Here is a 20,188-nt window from a genome sequence, read left to right on the forward strand (position 1 = left end):
TACAGGAAACGATCAGTAAAAAATACAAACACGTGGAGACTAAACAATACACTACTTAATAACGAAGTGATCATTGAAGAAATCGTAGAGGAAATCAAAAAATACCTAGAAACTAATGACAATGGAGACACGATGACCCAAAACCTATGGGATGCAGCAAAAGGAGTCCTAAGAGGGAAGTTTATAGCAATATAATCCTACCTTAAGAAGCAGGAAACATCTCGAATAAACAATCTAACCTTGCACCTAAAGCAATTAGAGAAAGAAGAACAAAAAAACCCCAAAAGTTAGCAGAAGGAAAGAAATCATAAAGATCAGATCAGAATAAATGAAAAAGAAATGAGGGAAACAATAGCAAAGATCAATAAAACTAAAAGCTGGTTCTTTGAGAAGATAAACAAAATTGATAAACCATTAGCCAGACTCATCAAGAAAAAAAGGGAGAAGACTCAAATCAATAGAATTAGAAATGAAAAAGGAGAAGTTAACAGCTGACAGTGCAGAAATACAAAAGATCATGAGAGATTACTACAAGCAACTCTATGCCAATAAAATGGACAACCTGGAAGAAATGGACAAATTCTTAGAAATGCACAACCTGCCAAGACTGAATCAGGAAGAAATAGAAAATACGAACAGACTAATCACAAGGACTGAAATTGAAACTGTGATTAAAAATCTTCCAAGAAGCAAAAGCCCAGGACCAGATGGCTTCACAGGTGAATTCTATCAAACATTTAGAGAAGAGCTAACACCTATCCTTCTCAAACTCTTCCAAAATATAGCAGAGGGAGGAACACTCCCAAACTTATTCTACGAGGCCACCATCACCCTGATACCAAAACCAGAGAAGGATGTCACAAAGAAAGAAAACTACAGACCAATATCACTGATGAACATAGATGCAAAAATCCTTAACAAAATACTAGCAAACAGAATCGAACAGCACATTAAAAGGATCATACACCATGATCAAGTGGAATTTATTCCAGGAATGCAAGAATTCTTCAATGTATGCAAATGAATCAACGTGATACACCATATTAACAAATTGAAGGAGAAAAACCATATGATCATCTCAATAGATGCAGAGGAAACTTTCGACAAAATTCAACACCATTTATGATAAAAACCCTGCAGAAAGTAGGCATAGAGGGAACTTTCCCCAACATAATAAAGGCCATATATTACAAACCCACAGCCAACATCGTCCTCAATAGTGAAAAACTGAAAGCATTTCCACTAAGATCAGGAACAAGACAAGGTTGCCCACTCTCACCACTCTTATTCAACATAGTTTTGGAAATTTTAGCCCCAGCAATCAGACAAGAAAAGGAAATAAAAGAAATCCAAATCAGAAAAGAAGAAGTAAAGCTGTCACTGTTTACAGGTGACATGATACTATACATTGAGAATCCTAAAGATGCCACCAGAAAACTACTAGAGCTAATCAATGAATTTGGTAAAGTAGCAGGATACAAGATTAATGCACAGAAATCTCTGGTATTCCTATACACTAATGATGAAAAGTCTGAAACTGAAATCAAGAAAACGCTCCCATTTACCACTGCAACAAAAAGAATAAAATATCTAGGGATAAACCTACCTAAGGAGACAAAAGACTTTTATGCAGAAAATTATAAAACACTGATGAAAGAAATTAAAGATGATACGAATAGATGGAGAGATATACCATGTTCTTGGATTGGAAGAATCAACATTGTGAAAATGACTCTACTACCGAAAGCAATAGATTCAATGCAATCCCTATCAAACTACCACTGGCATTTTTCACAGAACTAGAACAAAAAATTTCACAATTTGTATGGAAACACAAAAGACCCCGAATAGCCAAAGCAATCTTGAGAACGAAAAACGGAGCTGGTGGAATCAGGCTCCCTGTCTCAGACTATACTACAAAGCTACAGTAATCAAGACAGTATGGTACTGGCACAAAAACAGAAAGATAGATCAATGGAACAGAATGGAAAGCCCAGAGATAAACCTACGCACATATGGTCACCTTATCTTTGATAAAGGAGGCAGGAATGTACAGTGGAGAAAGGACAGCCTCTTCACTAAGTATTGCTGGGAAAACTGGACAGGTACATTTAAAAGTATGAGATTCGATCACTCCCTAACACCATACACAAAAATAAGCTCAAAATGGATTAAAGACCTAAATATAAGGCCAGAAACTATCAAACTCTTAAAGGAAAACATAGGCAGAACACTCTATGACGTAAATCACAGCAGGATCCTTTTTGACCCACCTCCTAGAAAAATGGAAATAAAAACAAAAATAAACAAATGGGACCTAATGAAACTTCAGAGCTTTTGCACAGCAAATGAAACCATAAACGAGGCCAAAAGACAACCCTCAGAATGGGAGAAAATATTTACAAATGAAGCAACTGACAAAGGATTAATCTCCAAAATTTATAAGCAGCTCATGCAGCTCAATAACAAAAAAACAAACAACCCAATCCAAAAATGGGCAGAAGACCTAAATAGACATTTCTCCAAAGAAGATATATAGACTGCTAATAAACACATGAAAGAATGCTCACATCATTAATGATTAGAGAGATGCAAATCAAAACTACAATGAGATATCATCTCACACCAGTCAGAATGGCCATCATCAAATAAATCTAGAAACAATAAATGCTGGAGAGGGTGTGGAGAAAAGGGAACCCTCTTGCACTGCTGGTGGGAATGTGAATTGGTTCAGCAACTATGGAGAACAGTATGGAGGTTCCTTAGAAAACTACAAATAGAACTACCATATGACCCAGCAATCCCACTACTGGGCATGTACCCCGAGAAAACCATAATTCAAAAAGAGTCATGTACCAAAATGTTCATTGCAGCTCTATTTACAATAGCCCAGACATGGAAACAACCTAAGTGTCCATCATCGGATGAATGGTTAAAGAAGATGTGGCACATATATACAATGGAATATTACTCAGCCATAAAAAGAAATGAAATTGAGCTATTTGTAATGAGGTGGATAGACCTAGAGTCTGTCGTATAGAGTGAAGTAAGTCAGAAAGAGAAAGACAAATACTGTATGCTAACACATATATATGGAATTTAAGAAAAAATAATGTCATGAAGAGCCTAGGGGTAAGACAGGAATAAAGACACAGACCTACTAGAGAATGGACTTGAGGATATGGGGAGGGGGACGGATAAGCTGTGACAAAGTGAGAGAGAGGCATGGACATATATACACTACCAAACGTAACATAGATAGCTAGTTGGAAGCAGCCACATAGCACAGGGAGATCAGCTCAGTGCTTTGTGACCACCTAGGGGGGTGGGATAGGGAGGGTGGGAGGGAGGGAGATGCAAGAGGGAAGAGATATGGGAACATATGTATATGTATAACTGATTCACTTTGTTATAAAGCAGAAACTAACACACCATTGTAAAGCAATTATACTCCAATAAAGATGTAAAAAAAAAAAAAAAAAAAGAATCTAGGCGTACAAATATCCAGGCATGCAAACTGTCTGTGAAGGCAGATAATGGAGGTACTAGTGTGGAATTAGCTATTTCTGTACAAAACATCACCCCAATATTTAGTTACTGGAAACAATGTGCATGTAGATCATGGTTTTATAGTTTGACAATTCAGGTGAGGTTTTGCTAGGCAGTTCTTCTGGGTTTGCCTGGGCCCTGTCACCTACCTGTGTCCTCTTCTAGTTGGGTAGGCAGCTTTGCTGATTTCAGCTGGGCTCCCTCATAGTGGACCTCAGCTTTGACAATTAGGTTGACTTGGAGCCATTATTCTGCCTACCACAGATGGCTAGCAGTCCCCTATTTTCTGTAAAATATTGGTATTTCCCCACTTCACAACTCTTGCCACCAGGGCATGTTGCTTGTCTTGCTTAGTTTCATGGAGAGAAAAAAAAAAAGCTTTGAAAGATGGAAGTGATAGACAGAGCTCACTAGAGTTGGGAGAGATAACAGATGCTGTTGGTGCACTCCACATTCCCTTGGCCTACTCCAGATGTCATCTACAGACAGAATGAAGACCCAGAGTTCATTTTGCAAGTGAGAGTGGCCTCAGTAGCAGACGGATGAGTTTGAAAACGTGCTTCAAGAACATGTCTCTAGAGCAAGTCCAGGGTCCAATGGAAAGGTTTTATAGCAGTGCTTACAAAGATGGTACATGCAGATATAGGAGGTAGAGGCAAGAGAAATCTTAAAGGGGTATGTGTATGGGGGCTGATCATAATGCGGCATGAAGAGGCTTTTAGTGTTTGTGGGAGTGATGGAAAGCAGCTATTCAAGAGTGACAGTCTGAATTTGTGGGCATGGACTGGAACAAAAAGTTAACGATATAACCTCCATTCTTAAGAATATGTAAGTACTGATTGGTTCCCTAATTCACCATTTATTATGTTTTAATTTGTTTTCCTCCAAGCCTCTCAATGTTCATCTGTAGGTGTAGTGCAGCTGAGATGTATAGTTTTCTTTGTACAACCTTCCTGGCACAGATCTTTCATTTTCATCAGTGGCTTAAGAATTGGTTTCAGTGGCATTCAAGGAGTGACCATTTCTTCCTGACTATTTTTGAAGCAGAATGAATGGTTTGTAAGAAGACTAAAATCTTTCTTTCTATACTAATAGCTGTATTTCACCTTCTATGTATTTACCTGTGGGATACTTTTTCTCATACCGGTATAAGAACAGCACATAATTGCCATGAGAAAGGCAAGTTTGACACTTTTGTTTGCGAGCAAATAAAACCTAAGTATTGGAAAAAGAAAAACTTGGAGTTTGATTAAGAAGTGGAGGGCTTTACCTGACACTCTAGTGCCTTGGGCTGGAGTTTCAAAAAGTTGGCAAGGGAATTGAATCCCCCAGAGCTCAGGCTTATGACGGCAAGAATAAAGCTATTTTTATCCTCTAGGCAACAGCTTTCCTCTGCCAGGTTTCCCAAGACTCATACAATGAGAGCATCCATCCCAATATGATTAATGCAAATTTAGTAATTGTGCATATGGATCATTTCTCTGTCACCCATTTTATCTGTAAAATGTGCCTTTCTCTCTATGCAGGCATTGCTCATGTTTTGTGCCGTTTACCTGTTGCTGGGGGCATGGAACAAATTACCTCTTTGTGTGAGGTTGTGGGAAGAAGAAATTATCACATTTGTGGCTGGCACCCACTACTAAGCCAAGCATGCAATTATTTGAATCATAATGATTGTATGCACAGAGTCAGATTTATCTTAGCTATCGGAAGGATAGCGTATGAGGTCTGATACACAGCTGGACAGTATTCCAAAAGGGAGCTAGGTGGGAAGATATAGGCCTCTCTTAAAGAAGATAAATATTTGGCAGCACAGACGAATTTCTATAGAAGCCAATGAGGTCTCAGGGGTTCTGGCTTTTGTAAAATTTTAAGTGAAGTGAGTACAAGTGCAGGGTTTTGAGTTGAGAACACTGGGGAAGTTAATCACAAAAAGAAGTATTGTATTGCCAGTCTCACAGTGTGGACTCCCCCAAAGCACTTCACACAAGACCCTCAAACTTAATCAACCAACATGTCTCAGAGATGTAAACTGGAAAGCCCCTTAGGCTTGTGATATCCCTTTCAGGTTTCTAGGAAGAATTGATGCCTGCCTAATAGGGCCTTTTTGGAAACCACTAGCTCCTTTTTAGAGGGTACCAATCAACCCGAGGCTCTCTTCCATCTGGGCTTTAAATCAACAGTGTAAGGTAGAGTAGACATAGTAAGGTATGGGCCTCCTCCATAGGAACCGTTTGCTGCTTAAACATCCCACTCCATGCTGACACTCCCATTTATTAATCCGAGATGCTACATGCTCACTCTACTCTCTTCTGCCATGTTATAACAGAATGTCTACCAAATTTCTCTTGTAAACCACAGGCTGTCAAGCAGATTTTCTGAAACAAACATGATCTTTTAAGTGCCAGTAAATGGTGGTGGATAAAAAAAAGAATTTTCTGAATGGAGAATTGGAAGAAAACTGTACAAACAGCACATGGCTACTTATAAGTGCCACCAAAAGATGTTAGGCATAGAAACTACAGTGATTTAGCGCATCCTTTTCTCAAATGCCGGGCAGCTAAACTTTTTGAAAAGCAGTTGATTTGAAACCCCACTTTAAAAAAAAAAATTAATTTTTATTTTTGGTTGTTTTGGGTCTTTGTTGCTGCGTGTGGGCTTTCTCTAGTTGGGGCGAGCAGGGGCTACTCTTCTTTGTGTTGTGCAGGTTTCTCACTGCAGTGGCTTCTCGTTGTGGAGCACGGGCTCCAGGCGTGCAGGCTTCAGTAGTTGTGGCACATGGGCTCAGTAGTTGTGGCTCGCGGGTTCTAGAGCGTAGGCTCAGTAGTTGTGGCGCATGAGCTTTGTTACTCTGTGGCATATAGGATCTTCCCAGACCAGGGTGTGAACCCATGTCCCCTGCAGTGGTAGGAGGATTCTTAACCACTGCACCACCAGGGAAACCCTGAAACCCCACTTTTAAGGAAGCTTGACTATAAGTCTCCTCTTCTTACTTTAGGATAAATTGAAATAATAATAGCAACGGCAACGAAACACAACATACAAAAATAGAAAGTTTCAGTTGATAGGATTGTAGGGGAAAATTGCCAAAGGCATTAAAATGAACAAAAATCAAAAATTACTTACTGTTCTGGGTAGATCACCTTTCCTGGTTATCTGATTCTATCTGGTTCTGATCCTTTCATACTCTTTGAGCTATTAGTAATGCAAATAATTCTTATCCATAGAGATGAAAGTGAATTTTGTCCAGTAGATTATTACCTCATGGATATTCATCAGATTTATATATATTTGCAAGTTTATTTTAGTATTCTTGATTGACTTTATATGTGTGAGTTATTTGAATTCTCCTTTGAACCAATTGTAACATCTTACTGGTTCCCTCATTAATTAATGAGGTAAAACAATATTTTGCACATGTTCATTTTATATTTCTATGTAAGTTATACTGCCTTTAAAAAAATATATCCTTTATTAACATTAATTCAGGGGATTCTTTTTTTAAAAATTAATACTGAGAAGACCTTGTGATTATGGTACCCCACCCAATGGGAGAAAATGAATAAGGAATAAATTTGGAGAGTGACTTGAAAATAACACATGCTCATTAATGAAACCAAAGTGCCTTTAATAGAAAAATGATGTGTTGCAGTTGTGTTTAGCATCAGCCTGATCTTCATGCTTAATCAAATGAGCATTCAGTAAATGAAACCTTGGGAAAGTTCTCTTTAATTAAACTATAGCATTCAAGACTTCCTAAGTTATCTAAAGTTAACATACAACCTTCTCTACCTTTAAACCTTTATACACACTGTACTTCAGTGAAACTAGGCTGCTTTCTGATCCTAGAACATGTGAAATACTTTGCTTTGTGAAAACCTTGGAATGCCCTCCGTATTTATATAGAAACATTACCCATCCTCTAATACAGAGCTTCTCAACCTCTCTGTGATGAAGGACCAGTTTTTTGGAAGTTTCTATTCAGTCATAGTCCAACATTGCAATATAAAAACATAAATTGTTAGAAGTATGAAATAAATATAAAAAGCCTTATACATTCATTATGATATTCAAAACACATTTTTAAATGGTTGTAAAAGTTTCTAAAGTCTTTGAATCTCTGTATTTATGTCTTCATAGATCAGTGACAAACATTTCCATGACTCAAGACAGTGGACCTCTGTTGGGTAAACAACAGAGCATAATTTTCCTCAGAAATGCTATCTGATCCAATTATTTTTTCTGTGTATCTCTAAAGTGATCTAAATTTTATTTGAAAACAATGGTTCACTGTTGTTACTTCTCCTATAATAATTGATGTAATCCCTGCTCTATTAGAGTTCTTCATTAATTATAATTTCCCCTTAAGGACAACTCCAGCCCAAACTCCAGAACTAAATGTTCAAGTAAATATTGTTGAATTGCAATTTTCTTAAATCTCTTGTTGGAAATAGATTTTCAAAATTTATATTAAATGCCTATCACCCCCATTTTTTCTGCAGCAGTTAATTATAACAGAAAGAAAGGCATGCCTCAAAGTCAGAGTCTTTGATGTGCCTTCTACAAGAATGATTCCAAGTAAATTAAACATAAGAATTTGAATATCTATTATCATTAACAGTATTCCCAAATTTATTGAACTCCTGCAACAGTCCTGCTGTGCCTGCCATTTCACGAACCAAGGTAGACATGGCTTTTACTTTCATTCATCAAATGCTTATTTTACATCTCCCCCATTATCTAAGTTTGCCAAACTTAAGGCCTCATAGCCTTCTTGACCGGTTTTTAATCTCATTACCCATATTCAATTAGTTACCCATCATTATGGATTCTATTAGTGTTTCTCACATCTGCACCTTCCCTTTCATCTTCATTGATCATACCTTGGTTCTGGGCATCATCTAAATTTAGAGTTGTGCAATAGCCTTCATGTATGTTTCATCATTACATAACACATACTAGGCTTTGCCTGGCTTTGGAGGATCTTGTCAATTTAAAAAAAATTACTTATGAGAGTTCCAAAATAAACTCAACACCAATAACCTCAAAAAAGCCAAAATGAATTTTAGGGACCAGGTGGTATCATTTAAGCATAAAGGGAGTCAATCCCCTATAGCAGCCCATTAATATGAGATATCTTAGTTCTCACAATGATGTAAGTTTATAATAAAATTGATGACCAAATAATGGTAGAGATGTCTTATGTAAATACTCTCAGGAAAAACTTTACTTTTAGATGTAGAATCCCCTATAAGTAAACATATTATAAATATGAGAATAATCATAGCAATAATCTATTTGGTTACAGAATACTGAGTTTGAAAAACAGTCAGTTGTGTTTCTAAATGTTGATGTTAAAAACTCTGAAATCACTGTATAGAAGTTTCAGGATAGAAAATATTTCATGTTTTAGAAGAATTGAATGGAAGTAACGACACTATACTAATCATTTTAATAGTGACACAGATGTGAAAGCTTTTATATTGGCTGATTATTAAGTGATTCACAAGCCATGTACATTTCCTGCAAATTTAAGAATGTTATAGAGTTGTAGGCCATAATTATTGGGAGACTTTAATTTGTTATGAATGCCACTTTTGAATCCAGCTAGCCTTGTTTGCAGTATGTTTTGTGGAAGTTGTTAGAGCAGTATTGAGAAGGTGTCAAAGGTTATTTTTCTGACAGCTATCAGTAAGATATGTTAGCCTGAGGATAACATTCTTCTTTCAAGAATAGAATAAAGCTAATCAGATACCAAAGTCCATTATTTGATGAGAAGTAAACAAGTAACAATATCATAGCGGTCAAAATGAAATATAATCCTGTGAGAGGTTGTCTAGGAAAATGAAGAAATGTGAATATCAAAACAAATCTCTGAAATAAAATGAAAAGAACTAGCCTTTTCCTTTGGACATACAATGGGTCAATTTTTTTACATAATTATATTAGGAACAATTTGGGAATTAAATTACAGGAGTTATAAAAATCAATGAAGTGACTATGCCATTCTAAAATAGAAGTTTCAAATATTATTGACATATGCACACTGGGTAAATAAGTAATGGGATTGACACTTTATCTTAATTTAAAATATACTTGTTCCATTGATCTCAAACTTTTAAAATTTAGACTATATTTAGAACACAATAAATGCTTGCTGTTGTTGCTTGGGGATAGGCCAAGATGCTGTAAAAAGATTTCAAAATGTAAGAGCTCACAAAAGACAGGTATTTATTTCTCCCTCAGAGAACAACTGTTCCAAGTGACCTGAAGAAGATAAAAAGCAGATGCCTAGCTCCATTGTGCTCAGTTCAGCTTCACAATGCACTATCACCTTGGTGCTATCTTCACTGCAGGCCAAAGCTGGCTAAAGTCCATTCTACAGCCTGTTGGAAGGGGAAAAGATCAGGATACAAAACAAGCAATTTTGTTATAAGAAAATGCCCAGGCAATTGTATGCCTGATTTCTGCTCATTTTTCATTGTAGGAACTTATCACATGATCCTAGTTAGTTGCAAGAGAGACTGGGAAATATAGTCCCTAGCCAGCCTCCTGTGAGCCTTATTAGAACTGGGTAAAGGAGCAGGAAGAAAGGGAAAGTAAATATTGGAGAATAATAATTATTTTTTACTGCATATGTATGTAATTAAAATTAAATATGAGTTTGAATTGAAAAAAAAAATGAATTCTTCTATCCTAATCCTACTGATAATTTTTTCGTGTGCTTTTCAGATATTTTTATCCTGAAGGGGTTCAGAGCATGTCACCCCCTTTGGCATATTGAATTTTGAGCTGAAGTTACTTGAGGAAGAGCAGATACAGGAAGGGCTCTCTGACCTCCCTCTTTCCAGCTAAAAGCAGGTCATAACATTTCCCATGAGAAAGAGTACCTCTCTGTACCAGAAAGAGAAATTCTTATCACCAGAGACTAGGAGTTGACACCAAATGGATCTGTACAAACCCAGTAAAATAACCCTTGTCTTCCATTACTTTTCCCCATATATTTCCTAGTCACTGTCCCATAATTTACTGCCCCTAGCCCAAACCACTTTGTCTTGTTACATTTCCATAATTTATTATTCTTTGTTTCAAACGGTATATAAACTTTTGTGCCTGACAGCTCCTTTGGGTCTTAATTTTCCTTTTTTTTTAATTTTTGAATTTTATTTATTTTTTTATATAGCAGGTTATTATTAGTCATCCATTTCATACACATCAGTGTATACATGTCAATCCCAAACTCCCAATTCATCACACCACCAACCCCACCTGCCACTGCTTTCCCCCCTTGGTGTCCGTACGATTGTTCTCTACATCTGTGTCTCAACTTCTGCCCTGCAACCAGGTTCATCTGTACCATTTTTCTAGGTTCCATATATAAGCGTTAATATGTGATATTTGTTTTTCTCTTTCTGACTTAACTTCACTCTGTATGGCAGTCTCTAGATTCATCCACGTCTCTACAAATGACCCAGTTTCGTTCCGTTTTATGGCTGAGTAATATTCCACTGTATATATGTACCACATCTTCTTTATCTGTTCATCTGTTGATGGGCATTTAGGTTGCTTCCATGACCTGGCTATTGTAAAGAGTGCTGCAGTGAACATTGGGGTGCATGTGTCTTTTTGAATTATGGTTTTCTCAGGTTATGTGCCCAGTAGTGGGATTGCTGGGTCATATGGTAATTCTATTTTTAGTTTTATAAGGAACCTCCATACTGTTCTCCATAGTGGCTGTATCAATTTACATTCCCACCAACAGTGCAAGAGGGTTCCCTTTTCTCCACAGCCTCTCCAGCATTTGTTGTTTGTAGATTCTGATGATACCCATCCTAACTGGTGTGAGGTGATACCTCACTTTAGTTTTGATTTGCATTTCTCTAATGACTAGTGATGTTGAGTACCTTTTCATGTGCTTCTTGGCTATCTGTATATCCTCTTTGGAGAAATGTGTATTTAGGTCTTCTGCCCATTTTTTGATTGGGCTGTTTGTTTTTTTACTATTGAGCTGCATGAGCTGTTTATATATTTTGGAGATTAATCCTTTGTCTGTTGATTCGTTTGCAAACATTTTTTTCCCATTCTGAGGGTTGTCTTTTCATCTTGTTTGTAGTTTCCTTTGCTTTGCAAAAGCTTTTAATATTCATTAGGTCCCATTTGTTTATTTTTGTTTTTATTTCCATTACTCTAGAAGGTGGATCAAAAAAGATCTTGCTGGGATTTATGTCAAAGACTGTTCTTCCTGTTTTCCTCTAAGAGTTTTATAGTGTCCAGTCTTACATTTAGGTCTCTAATCCATTTTGAGTTTACTTTTTTGTATGGTGTTTGGGAGTGTTCTAATTTCATTCTTTTACATGTAGCTTTCCAGTTTCCCCAGCACCACTTACTGAAGAGACTGTCTTTTATCCATTGTATATGCTTGCCTCCTTTGTCATAGATTAGTTGACCATAGGTGTGTGGGTTTATCTCTGGGCTTTCTATCCTGTTCCATTGATCTATATTTCTGTTTTTGTGCCAGTATCATATTGTCTTGATTACTGTAGCTTTGTAGTATAGTCTGAAGTCAGGGAGTCTGATTCCTCCAGCTCCACTTTTTTCCCTCATGACTGCTTTGGCTATTCGGGGTCTTTTGTGTCTCCATACAAATTTTAAGATTTTTTGTTCTAGTTTTATAAATTTGATAGGGATTGCATTGAATCTGTAGATTATTTTGGGTAGTATAGTCATTTTCATAGTATTGATTCTTCCAATCCAAGAACATGGTATATCTCTCCATCTGTTGGTATCATCTTTCATTTCTTTCAACAGTGTCTTATAGCTTTCTGCATACAGGTCTTTAGTCTCCCTAGGAAGGTTTATTCCTAGGTATTTTATTCTTTTTGTTGCAATGGTAAATGGGAGTGTTTCCTTAATTTCTCTGTCAGATTTTTCATCATTAGCGTATAGGAATGCAAGAGATTTCTGTGCATTAATTTTGTATCCAGCAACTTTACCAAATTCATTGATTAGCTCTAGTAGTTTTCTGGTGTCATCTTTAGGATTCTCTATGTATAGTATCATGTCATCTGCAAACAGTGACAGTTTTACTTCTTCTTTCCCAATTTGTATTCCTTTTATATCTTTTTCTTCTCTAATTGCCATGGCTCAGGCTTCCAAAACTATGTTGAATAATAGTGGCGAAAGTGGACATCCTTGTCTCGTTCCTGATCTTAGAGGAAATGCTTTCAGTATTTCACCATTGAGAATGATGTTTGCTGTGGGTTTGTCATATATGGCCTTTATTATGTTGAGATAGGTTCCCTGTACGCCCACTTTCTGGAGATTTTTTATCATAAATAGGTGTTGAATTTTGTCAAAAGCTTTTCCTGCATTTATTTAGATGATCATATGGCTTTTATTCTTCAATTTCTTAATATGGTGTATCACATTGATTGATTTGAATATATTGAGGAATCCTTGCATCCTTGGGATAAATCCCACTTGATCATGGTGTATGATCCTTTTAATGTGTTGCTGCATTCTGTTTGCCAGTATTTTGTTCAGGATTTTTGCATGTATATTCATCAGTGATATTGGTCTGTAAATTTCTTTTTTTATATCTTGGTCTGGCTTTGGTATCAGGGTAATGGTGGCCTCGTAGAATGAGTTTGGGAATGTTCCTTCCTCTGCATTTTAGGAAGAGTTTAAGAAGGATGGGTGTTAGCACTTCTCTAAATGTTTTTTAGAATCACCTGTGAAGCCATCTGATCCTGGACTTTTGTTTGTTGGAAGATTTTTAATCACAGTTTCAATTTCAGTATTTGTGATTGGTCTGTTCATATTTTCTATTTCTTCCTGGTTCAGTCTTGGAAGGTTATACCTTTCTAAGAATTTGTCCATTTCTTCCAGGTTGTCCATTTCATTGGCATAGAATTGCTTGTAGTAGTCTCTTAGGATGCTTTGTAATTCTGCAGTATCTGTTGTAACTTCTCCTTTTTCATTTCTAATTTTATTGATTTGAGTCCTCTCCCTCTTTTTCTTGTTGAGTCTGGCTAATGGTTTATCAATTTTGTTTATCCTCTCAAAGAACCAGGTTTTAGTTTTGTTGATCTTTGCTATTGTTTTCTTTGTTTCTGTTTCATTTATTTCTTCTCTGATCTTTATGATTTCTTTCCTTCTGCTAACTTTGGGTTTTGTTTGTTCTCCTTTCTCTAGTTCCTTTAGGTATAAGGTTAGATTGTTTATTTGAGATTTTTCTTGTTTCTTGAGGTAGACTTGTGTAACTCTAAAATTCCCTGTTAGAACTGCCTTTGCTGCATCCCATAGCTTTTGGATTATCCTGTTTTCATTATCATTTCTCTCTAGGTGGTTTTTGATTTCCTCTTTGATTTCTTCAGTGATCTCTTGCTTATGTAGTAATGTATTGTTTAGCCTCCATGTGTTTGTGCTTTTATGTTTTTTTCCCTGTAATTGATTTCTAATCTCATAGCGCTTTGGTCAGAAAAGATGCTTGATAAGATTTCAATTTTCTTAAATTTACTGAGGCTTGATTTGTGACACAATATGTGATCTATCCTGGAGAATATTCTGTGCGCACTTGAGAAGAAAGTGTAATCTGTTTTTGGATGGAATGTCCTATAAATATCAAATCTATCTGGTCTATTGTGTCATTTAAAGCATGTGTTTCCTTATTAATGATCTGTTTGGATGATCTGTCCATCGGTGTAAGTGAGGTGTTAAAGTCCCCCACTATTATTGTGTTACTGTCGATTTCTTCTTTTATAGCTGTTAGCAGTTGCCTTATGTATTGAGGTGCTCCTATGTTGGGTGCATATATATTTGTAATTGTTATATCTTCTTCTTGGATTGATCCCTTGATCATTATGTAGTGTCGTTCCTTGTCTCTTGGAACATTCTTTATTTTAAAGTCTATTTTATCTGATACGAGTATTGCTACTCCAGCTTTCTTTTGATTTCCATTTGCATGGAATATCTTTTTCCATCCCCTCACTTTCAGTCTGTATGTGTTCCTAGGTCTGAAGGTGGTCTCTTGTAGACAGCATATATATGGGTGTTGTTTTTATGTTCATTCAGCAAACCTGTGTCTTTTGGTTTGGGTATTTAATCCATTCATGTTTAAGGTAATTATCGATATGTATGTTCCTATGACCATTTTCTTAATTCTTTTGGGTTTGTTTTTGTAGGTCCTTTTCTTCTCTTCTGTTTCCCACTTAGAGAAGTTTCTTTAGCATTTGTTGTAGAGCTGGTATGGTGGTGCTGAATTCTCTTTGCTTTTGCTTGTCTGTAAAGCTTTTGATTTCTCCATCGAATCTGAATGAGATCCTTGCTGAGTAATCTTGGTTGTAGTTTCTTCCCTTTCATCACTTTAAGTATATCATGCCACTCCCTTCTGGCTTGTAGAGTTTCTGCTGAGAAATCAGCTGTTAACCTTATGGAAGTTCCCTTGTATATTATTTGTCATTTTTCCCTTACTGCTTTCAGTAATTTTTCTTTGTCTGTAATTTTTGCCAATTTGACTACTATGTGTCTCAGTGTCTTTCTCCCTGGGTTTATCCTGTATGGGACTGTGCACTTCCTGGACTTGGGTGGCCATTTCCTTTCCCATGTTAGGGAAGTTTTCGACTCTAATCTTTTCAGATATTTTCTTGGGTCCTTGCTCTCCCTCCTCTTCTTCTGGGACCCCTATAATGCGAACATCGTTGTGTTTAATGTTGTCCCAGAGGTCTCTTCGGCTGTCTTCATTTCCTTTCATTCTTTTTTCTTTATTCTGTTCCATAGCAGTGAATTCCAGCATTTTGTTCCAGGTCACTTATCCGTTCTTCGTTCTTCGGCCTCAGTGATTCTGCTATTGATTCCTTCTAGTGTATTTTTTATTTCAGTTATTGTGTTGTTCATCTCTGTTTGTTTGTTCTTTAATTCTTCTAGATCTTTGTTAAACATTTCTTGCATCTCCTCTATCTTTGCCTCCTTTCTCTTTCCGAGGTCCTGGATTATCTTCACTATCACTATTCTGAATTCTTTTTCTGGAAGGTTACCTTTCTTCACTTCATTTAGCTGTTTTTCTGGGGTTTTATCTTGTTCCTTCCTCTGGTATGTAGCCCTCTGCCTTTTCATCTTGTCTGTGTTTCTTGCAGGATTTTAGTTCTTCTTACTTCTGCTGTCTGCCCTCTGTTGGATGAGGCTATCTAAAAGGTTTTGCAAGTTTCCTGATGGGAGGGACTGGTGGTGGGTAGAGCTGGCTGTCACTCTGATGGGCAGAGCTCAGTAAAACTTTAATCCACTTGTCTGCTGATGGGTGGGGCTGCGTTCCCTACCTGTTCGTTGTTTGGCCTGAGGCAACCCAACACTAGAGCCTTCCCCAGGCTCTTTGGTGGGGCTAATGGAGGACTCTGGGAGGGCTCATGCCAAGGAGTAATTCCCAGAACTTCTGCTGCCAGTGTCCTTGTCCTCACGGTGAGCCACAGCCACCCCCACCTCTGCAGGAGACCCTCCAACACTGGCAGGTAGATCTGGTTCAGTCTCTTATGGGATCACTGCTCCTTCCCCTGTGTCCCGATGCACACAGTACTTTATGTATGCCCTCCAAGAGTGGAGTGTCTTTTTCCCCCAGTCCTGTCAGTCAAATCCTGTTAGCCTTCAAAGTCTGATTCTCTAGGAATTCCTCCTCCTGTTCCCAGACCCCCAGATTGGGAAGCCTGACGTGGGGCTCAGAACCTTCACTACAGTGATTGGACTTCTGTGGTATAAGTGTTCTCCAGTTTGTGAGTCACCCACCCAGCAGTTATGGGATTTGATTTTATTGTGATTGCTCCCCTCCTGTCGTCTCACTGTGGCTTCTCCTTTGTCTTTGGATGTGGGGTGTCTTTTTTGGTGAGTTCCAGTGTCTTCCTGTCGATGATTGTTCAGCAGTTGGTGGTTATTCTGGTGTTCTTCCTGAGGAACATTTCTAATTCACTATTGGTAGAGCAGAGAAAAATGATTTCACTGCTGCTCAGTGAAATAGGTAGCTTTTCCTTCTAGTAAATTCCCAGCCCCACCCTTTGCTCCCAGGGCTCCTTTATCATTTTCCTTTTGAAGTCATATTATACATGCTTGCTATTTGCTTATTAATTTAATAATATATTATGAATATTTTTATATTTAAATAAATTTAGACCTTTCTCATATTTTAAATATTTAACAGGTTCTTTATACTTATTTTCCATTCATTACTATTACAAAAATGGCATGATTAAATCTGTGTAAATGTAATATTGCAGTGCTTCTAGATTTTTGCCTTAATACTTATAGCAGTATCTGCTAGCCTTTATTTGGTATTGAAAAATCAGAAGTCTTGTTGCTGGACTACCAGGGATCCCAGGCTCATGATAATATTGAAGTGCTTATCACTACCACTTTCCTGTTTTTATCAGTAAAGATTGACGAAAAAAACAACAGGTGCCCATTTATGTGCACATGTACAAAAGTCCTCACACATAGCCACCTACATGAAAACTCTTTGTGACTAATTGAAAATGCAATTCTTTTACTTTATCCATTTGTAGAAAAAATAGGCTATTTAAGTCTACTCCTAGTGAACCATAGCTAATGGAACATGACATGAACGAAGCCTGGGACAAGTCCCTTGGGCAAGAAGCTACAGATACGTGGAACACCAAGAAACGAAGTCACTTCTCAGTCAGGAGCAATTACACTGACACCTAAGAAAAATAGCATTAGCGTTGCTTGACAGTTGGAATCGAGTAAAAGATTATCAAAAATGCTGTATGCCAGGTTCATGCCTAAGGCAGATGACCTGGTTGACAAGCTTGCCCACTCTAACTATATCAATGCTTCAGATCAGTGTAAGGAGACCTAGCAGCAGTTCTCCTTAACTAATCATGTTAAAATTGTTGACAGATTTCATGTTTGCTTTTCTGCCACATAAGTATTCATTAGTGGGGTGAAGAGAAAAGTTCATACAAATTGATTAGAATATAAACTTCTGCCCTCTTTTGACACTATAAGAATATGCGAGCTTTTTTTCTTTAAGTTTGTGTTTGTTGCTCCAGTAAGTAAAACTCTCCTCCAACAACAACTAGTCTTTTTATTATTATTATTATTTAAAAAGAAAAATAAAACTGCGTGATGTATCTCTCAGTTCTGAGGATTGTGCTGTTAAGTTGTAAGCTCCATATCTGGATCATATACTTCTGTTGGAAAGCATAGGGTTGAAAACTTATAGAGTCAAGTACTGCTAAAAAATGTGCTCAAAGTTCTCATCACAAGAAAAAGAATCTGTAGCTATGTATGGTGACAGGTGTTAAGTAGACTTATTGTGGTGATCATTTTGCAAGATATGCAAATACAAAATCATTATATTATACACCTGAAACTGATATAATATTGTAGTCAGTTACACCTCAATTTTTAAAAATGTGCTCAATATGAATATAAATTCTTAACCAATTGTTCAGTCTTGGGGTTTAAAATTGTGACTATCAATTAAGTTTATATTTGGCATTGATCAGGTACCTTCTCTTTTCTCTATGGCAAAGTATTTCAATCACATTTGTTCCTGGGAGTAATTGGATTTTGAATAGTCTAAAAATTCCCTTACAAGCTGGTTTTTGAAACCTCTAAACATGTCTGTCTATGATTTTGCTATTTTAAGATTTGGATTTATTTCCCCATTTCTTAGGGAAATGATAACTTTATTTGCTGAAAGTAAAAATGATATTCTCTTTGGGTCAACTCACATAGAACTAAAATTAGAAGCAGCTTGGACATCATATCTTCTATTAATATTGATATCACATTTCTCTTTGGATAGGACTTGGATTGGCTTTTATGAAAAACAAAATCCTTCTTAAGACTAATCACCTGATTCTCGATTTTTCTCTTTCTCAGTACTGGAGATAACTTTATGTTTGAATAATGACCTCCTTCTCCTGAGAACAAGAAGCCACTATATCCACCATCCAGTTGCTTCTACAAATTTTCTATTCAGGTAGCGTAATACACTCAGAAATGAGACCTGATTTTGCTGCCCACAAATACATAGGGAGTAGTCTTGCTATTTTCTTTTTATCCACTAGATGACATAATAGATGCAGCTTTTCAATATCTGTTAAGGTATAGGTGCTTTTGTAACATGTTTTGTAATGTTTAATGCTCTCAGTTATGTTTGTTAATGGACTTTTTAGTGCGAGTATGCTGATAGTGCAATGGTCTGTAAGGGTTTTTTCATAACCACGCCCTTCAGTGTTTATACTTTGCATCTTGGAACTTTTATGGAAACAATGACTGATCAAGAAAATACTAATTTTTACTCTGCTTTACAATTTAACAGTGATTCAAATGAGAAAACTGATAAGAAAAACTACTGATATTGATTTTAAAATGTGTTTTTGAGTGTAAATCATCTGCTTTGCCAAATTTGGTTGAACCATAAAGGCAAAAATATGAAAAGATCAGGAAATGTGACTACAGATTCTGTATTTCCTTGGGAATGGCACTTAAATCACTCTTGATCACTTGCTACACATAAAGCCTATTCTTTAAGATCAACATAATGTTATTGTGGGAACACTTGTTGCTCTTTAATATTCCCTCTTGTTTTTTTTTCTTTTTTTTTGCGGTACGCGGGCCTCTCACTGTTGTGGCCTCTCCCATTGCGGAGCACAGGCTCCGGACACGCAGGCCTGGCGGCCATGGCTCACGGGCCCAGCCGCTCCGCGGCATGTGGGATCCTCCCGGACCGGGGCACGAACCCGTGTCCCCTGCATCGGCAGGCGGACTCTCAACCACTGCGCCACCAGGGAAACCCCCTCTTGTTTTTTAAGTATAGCTCAATAGGGTTATAATTCAAAACAATTTTAAGACATGTCATATTTTGAAATAACTGGAAAATGCTTAAGTGTGTCTTATCCTTACTAATTAAATAGAAGAATTCTTCCAGTGAAAAGCTAAACAAAGAAAAGGTAACACAGCGTACCCCCAACACACTTTCTATATCTGATAATCCAGAATATGTCCAAGTTTACTTTTTCATGATTTTTGTATGCCAATGAAGTTGCTTCTGAGTTGCTTTTGAGTCTAAATTCCCATGTAACAGAGCAACATAAAACTACTATTTTTGTGTGGGGGGTGCTTAATTTGATTTGTACCTTTACTTATTTCTTATCAGAAGTTTATACTCCAGGGTTAATATCCATGAAACCGCCATCTGTGTATAGTGTTGCACCCTCATACTATTCTAGGGGTGTTGTTTTCTATTTCTACCTATATTCTAACCCTGTATAATCTGTGATGTATGACCTCAATTCCAAGGGTATAAGCACATTTTAATCAGACTTGACACTGTGGTTTCTGGTAGTTACTAACTTTTATGGAAAGTATGAATAAGAAGTAGTTGATACAAAGCAGAATCATAAATAATAATAATAGCTAACATTTATTAAAGGCTTAACTTTGTGTTAGGTCCAGTATAAATGTCTAAAAGAGTACTTTCTTTAGAAATACCCTAAGGTGTAGTTGAATGAGACTATCATACTTTTCTTATTCATTCTCATAATTTTAAATGTCATGACTTCCAGATGTATACCTCCAACGTGGAGCTCTCCCCTGAGCTCCAGTTTTCTTAATTATCTCCATACTT

General features: G+C 37.0%; 1 protein-coding gene across 1 annotated transcript in view; it reads left to right on the forward strand.

Annotated features, from left to right (window-relative positions):
- LOC307186397 (uncharacterized protein) overlaps positions 1 to 20,188 on the forward strand; it is a gene marked incomplete at its 5' end in the record, with an annotated part of 311,829 nt that overhangs the window by 125,097 nt on the left and 166,544 nt on the right. The window contains one exon of the mRNA XM_079921452.1: positions 18,439 to 18,538. Coding sequence (XP_079777578.1) covers positions 18,439 to 18,538 — 100 coding nt within the window. The remainder of the gene's footprint in view (positions 1 to 18,438; positions 18,539 to 20,188) is intronic.

Source organism: Stenella coeruleoalba (genome assembly GCF_951394435.1).
Source record: "Stenella coeruleoalba genome assembly, chromosome: 5".
Classification (NCBI taxonomy): domain Eukaryota; kingdom Metazoa; phylum Chordata; class Mammalia; order Artiodactyla; family Delphinidae; genus Stenella; species Stenella coeruleoalba.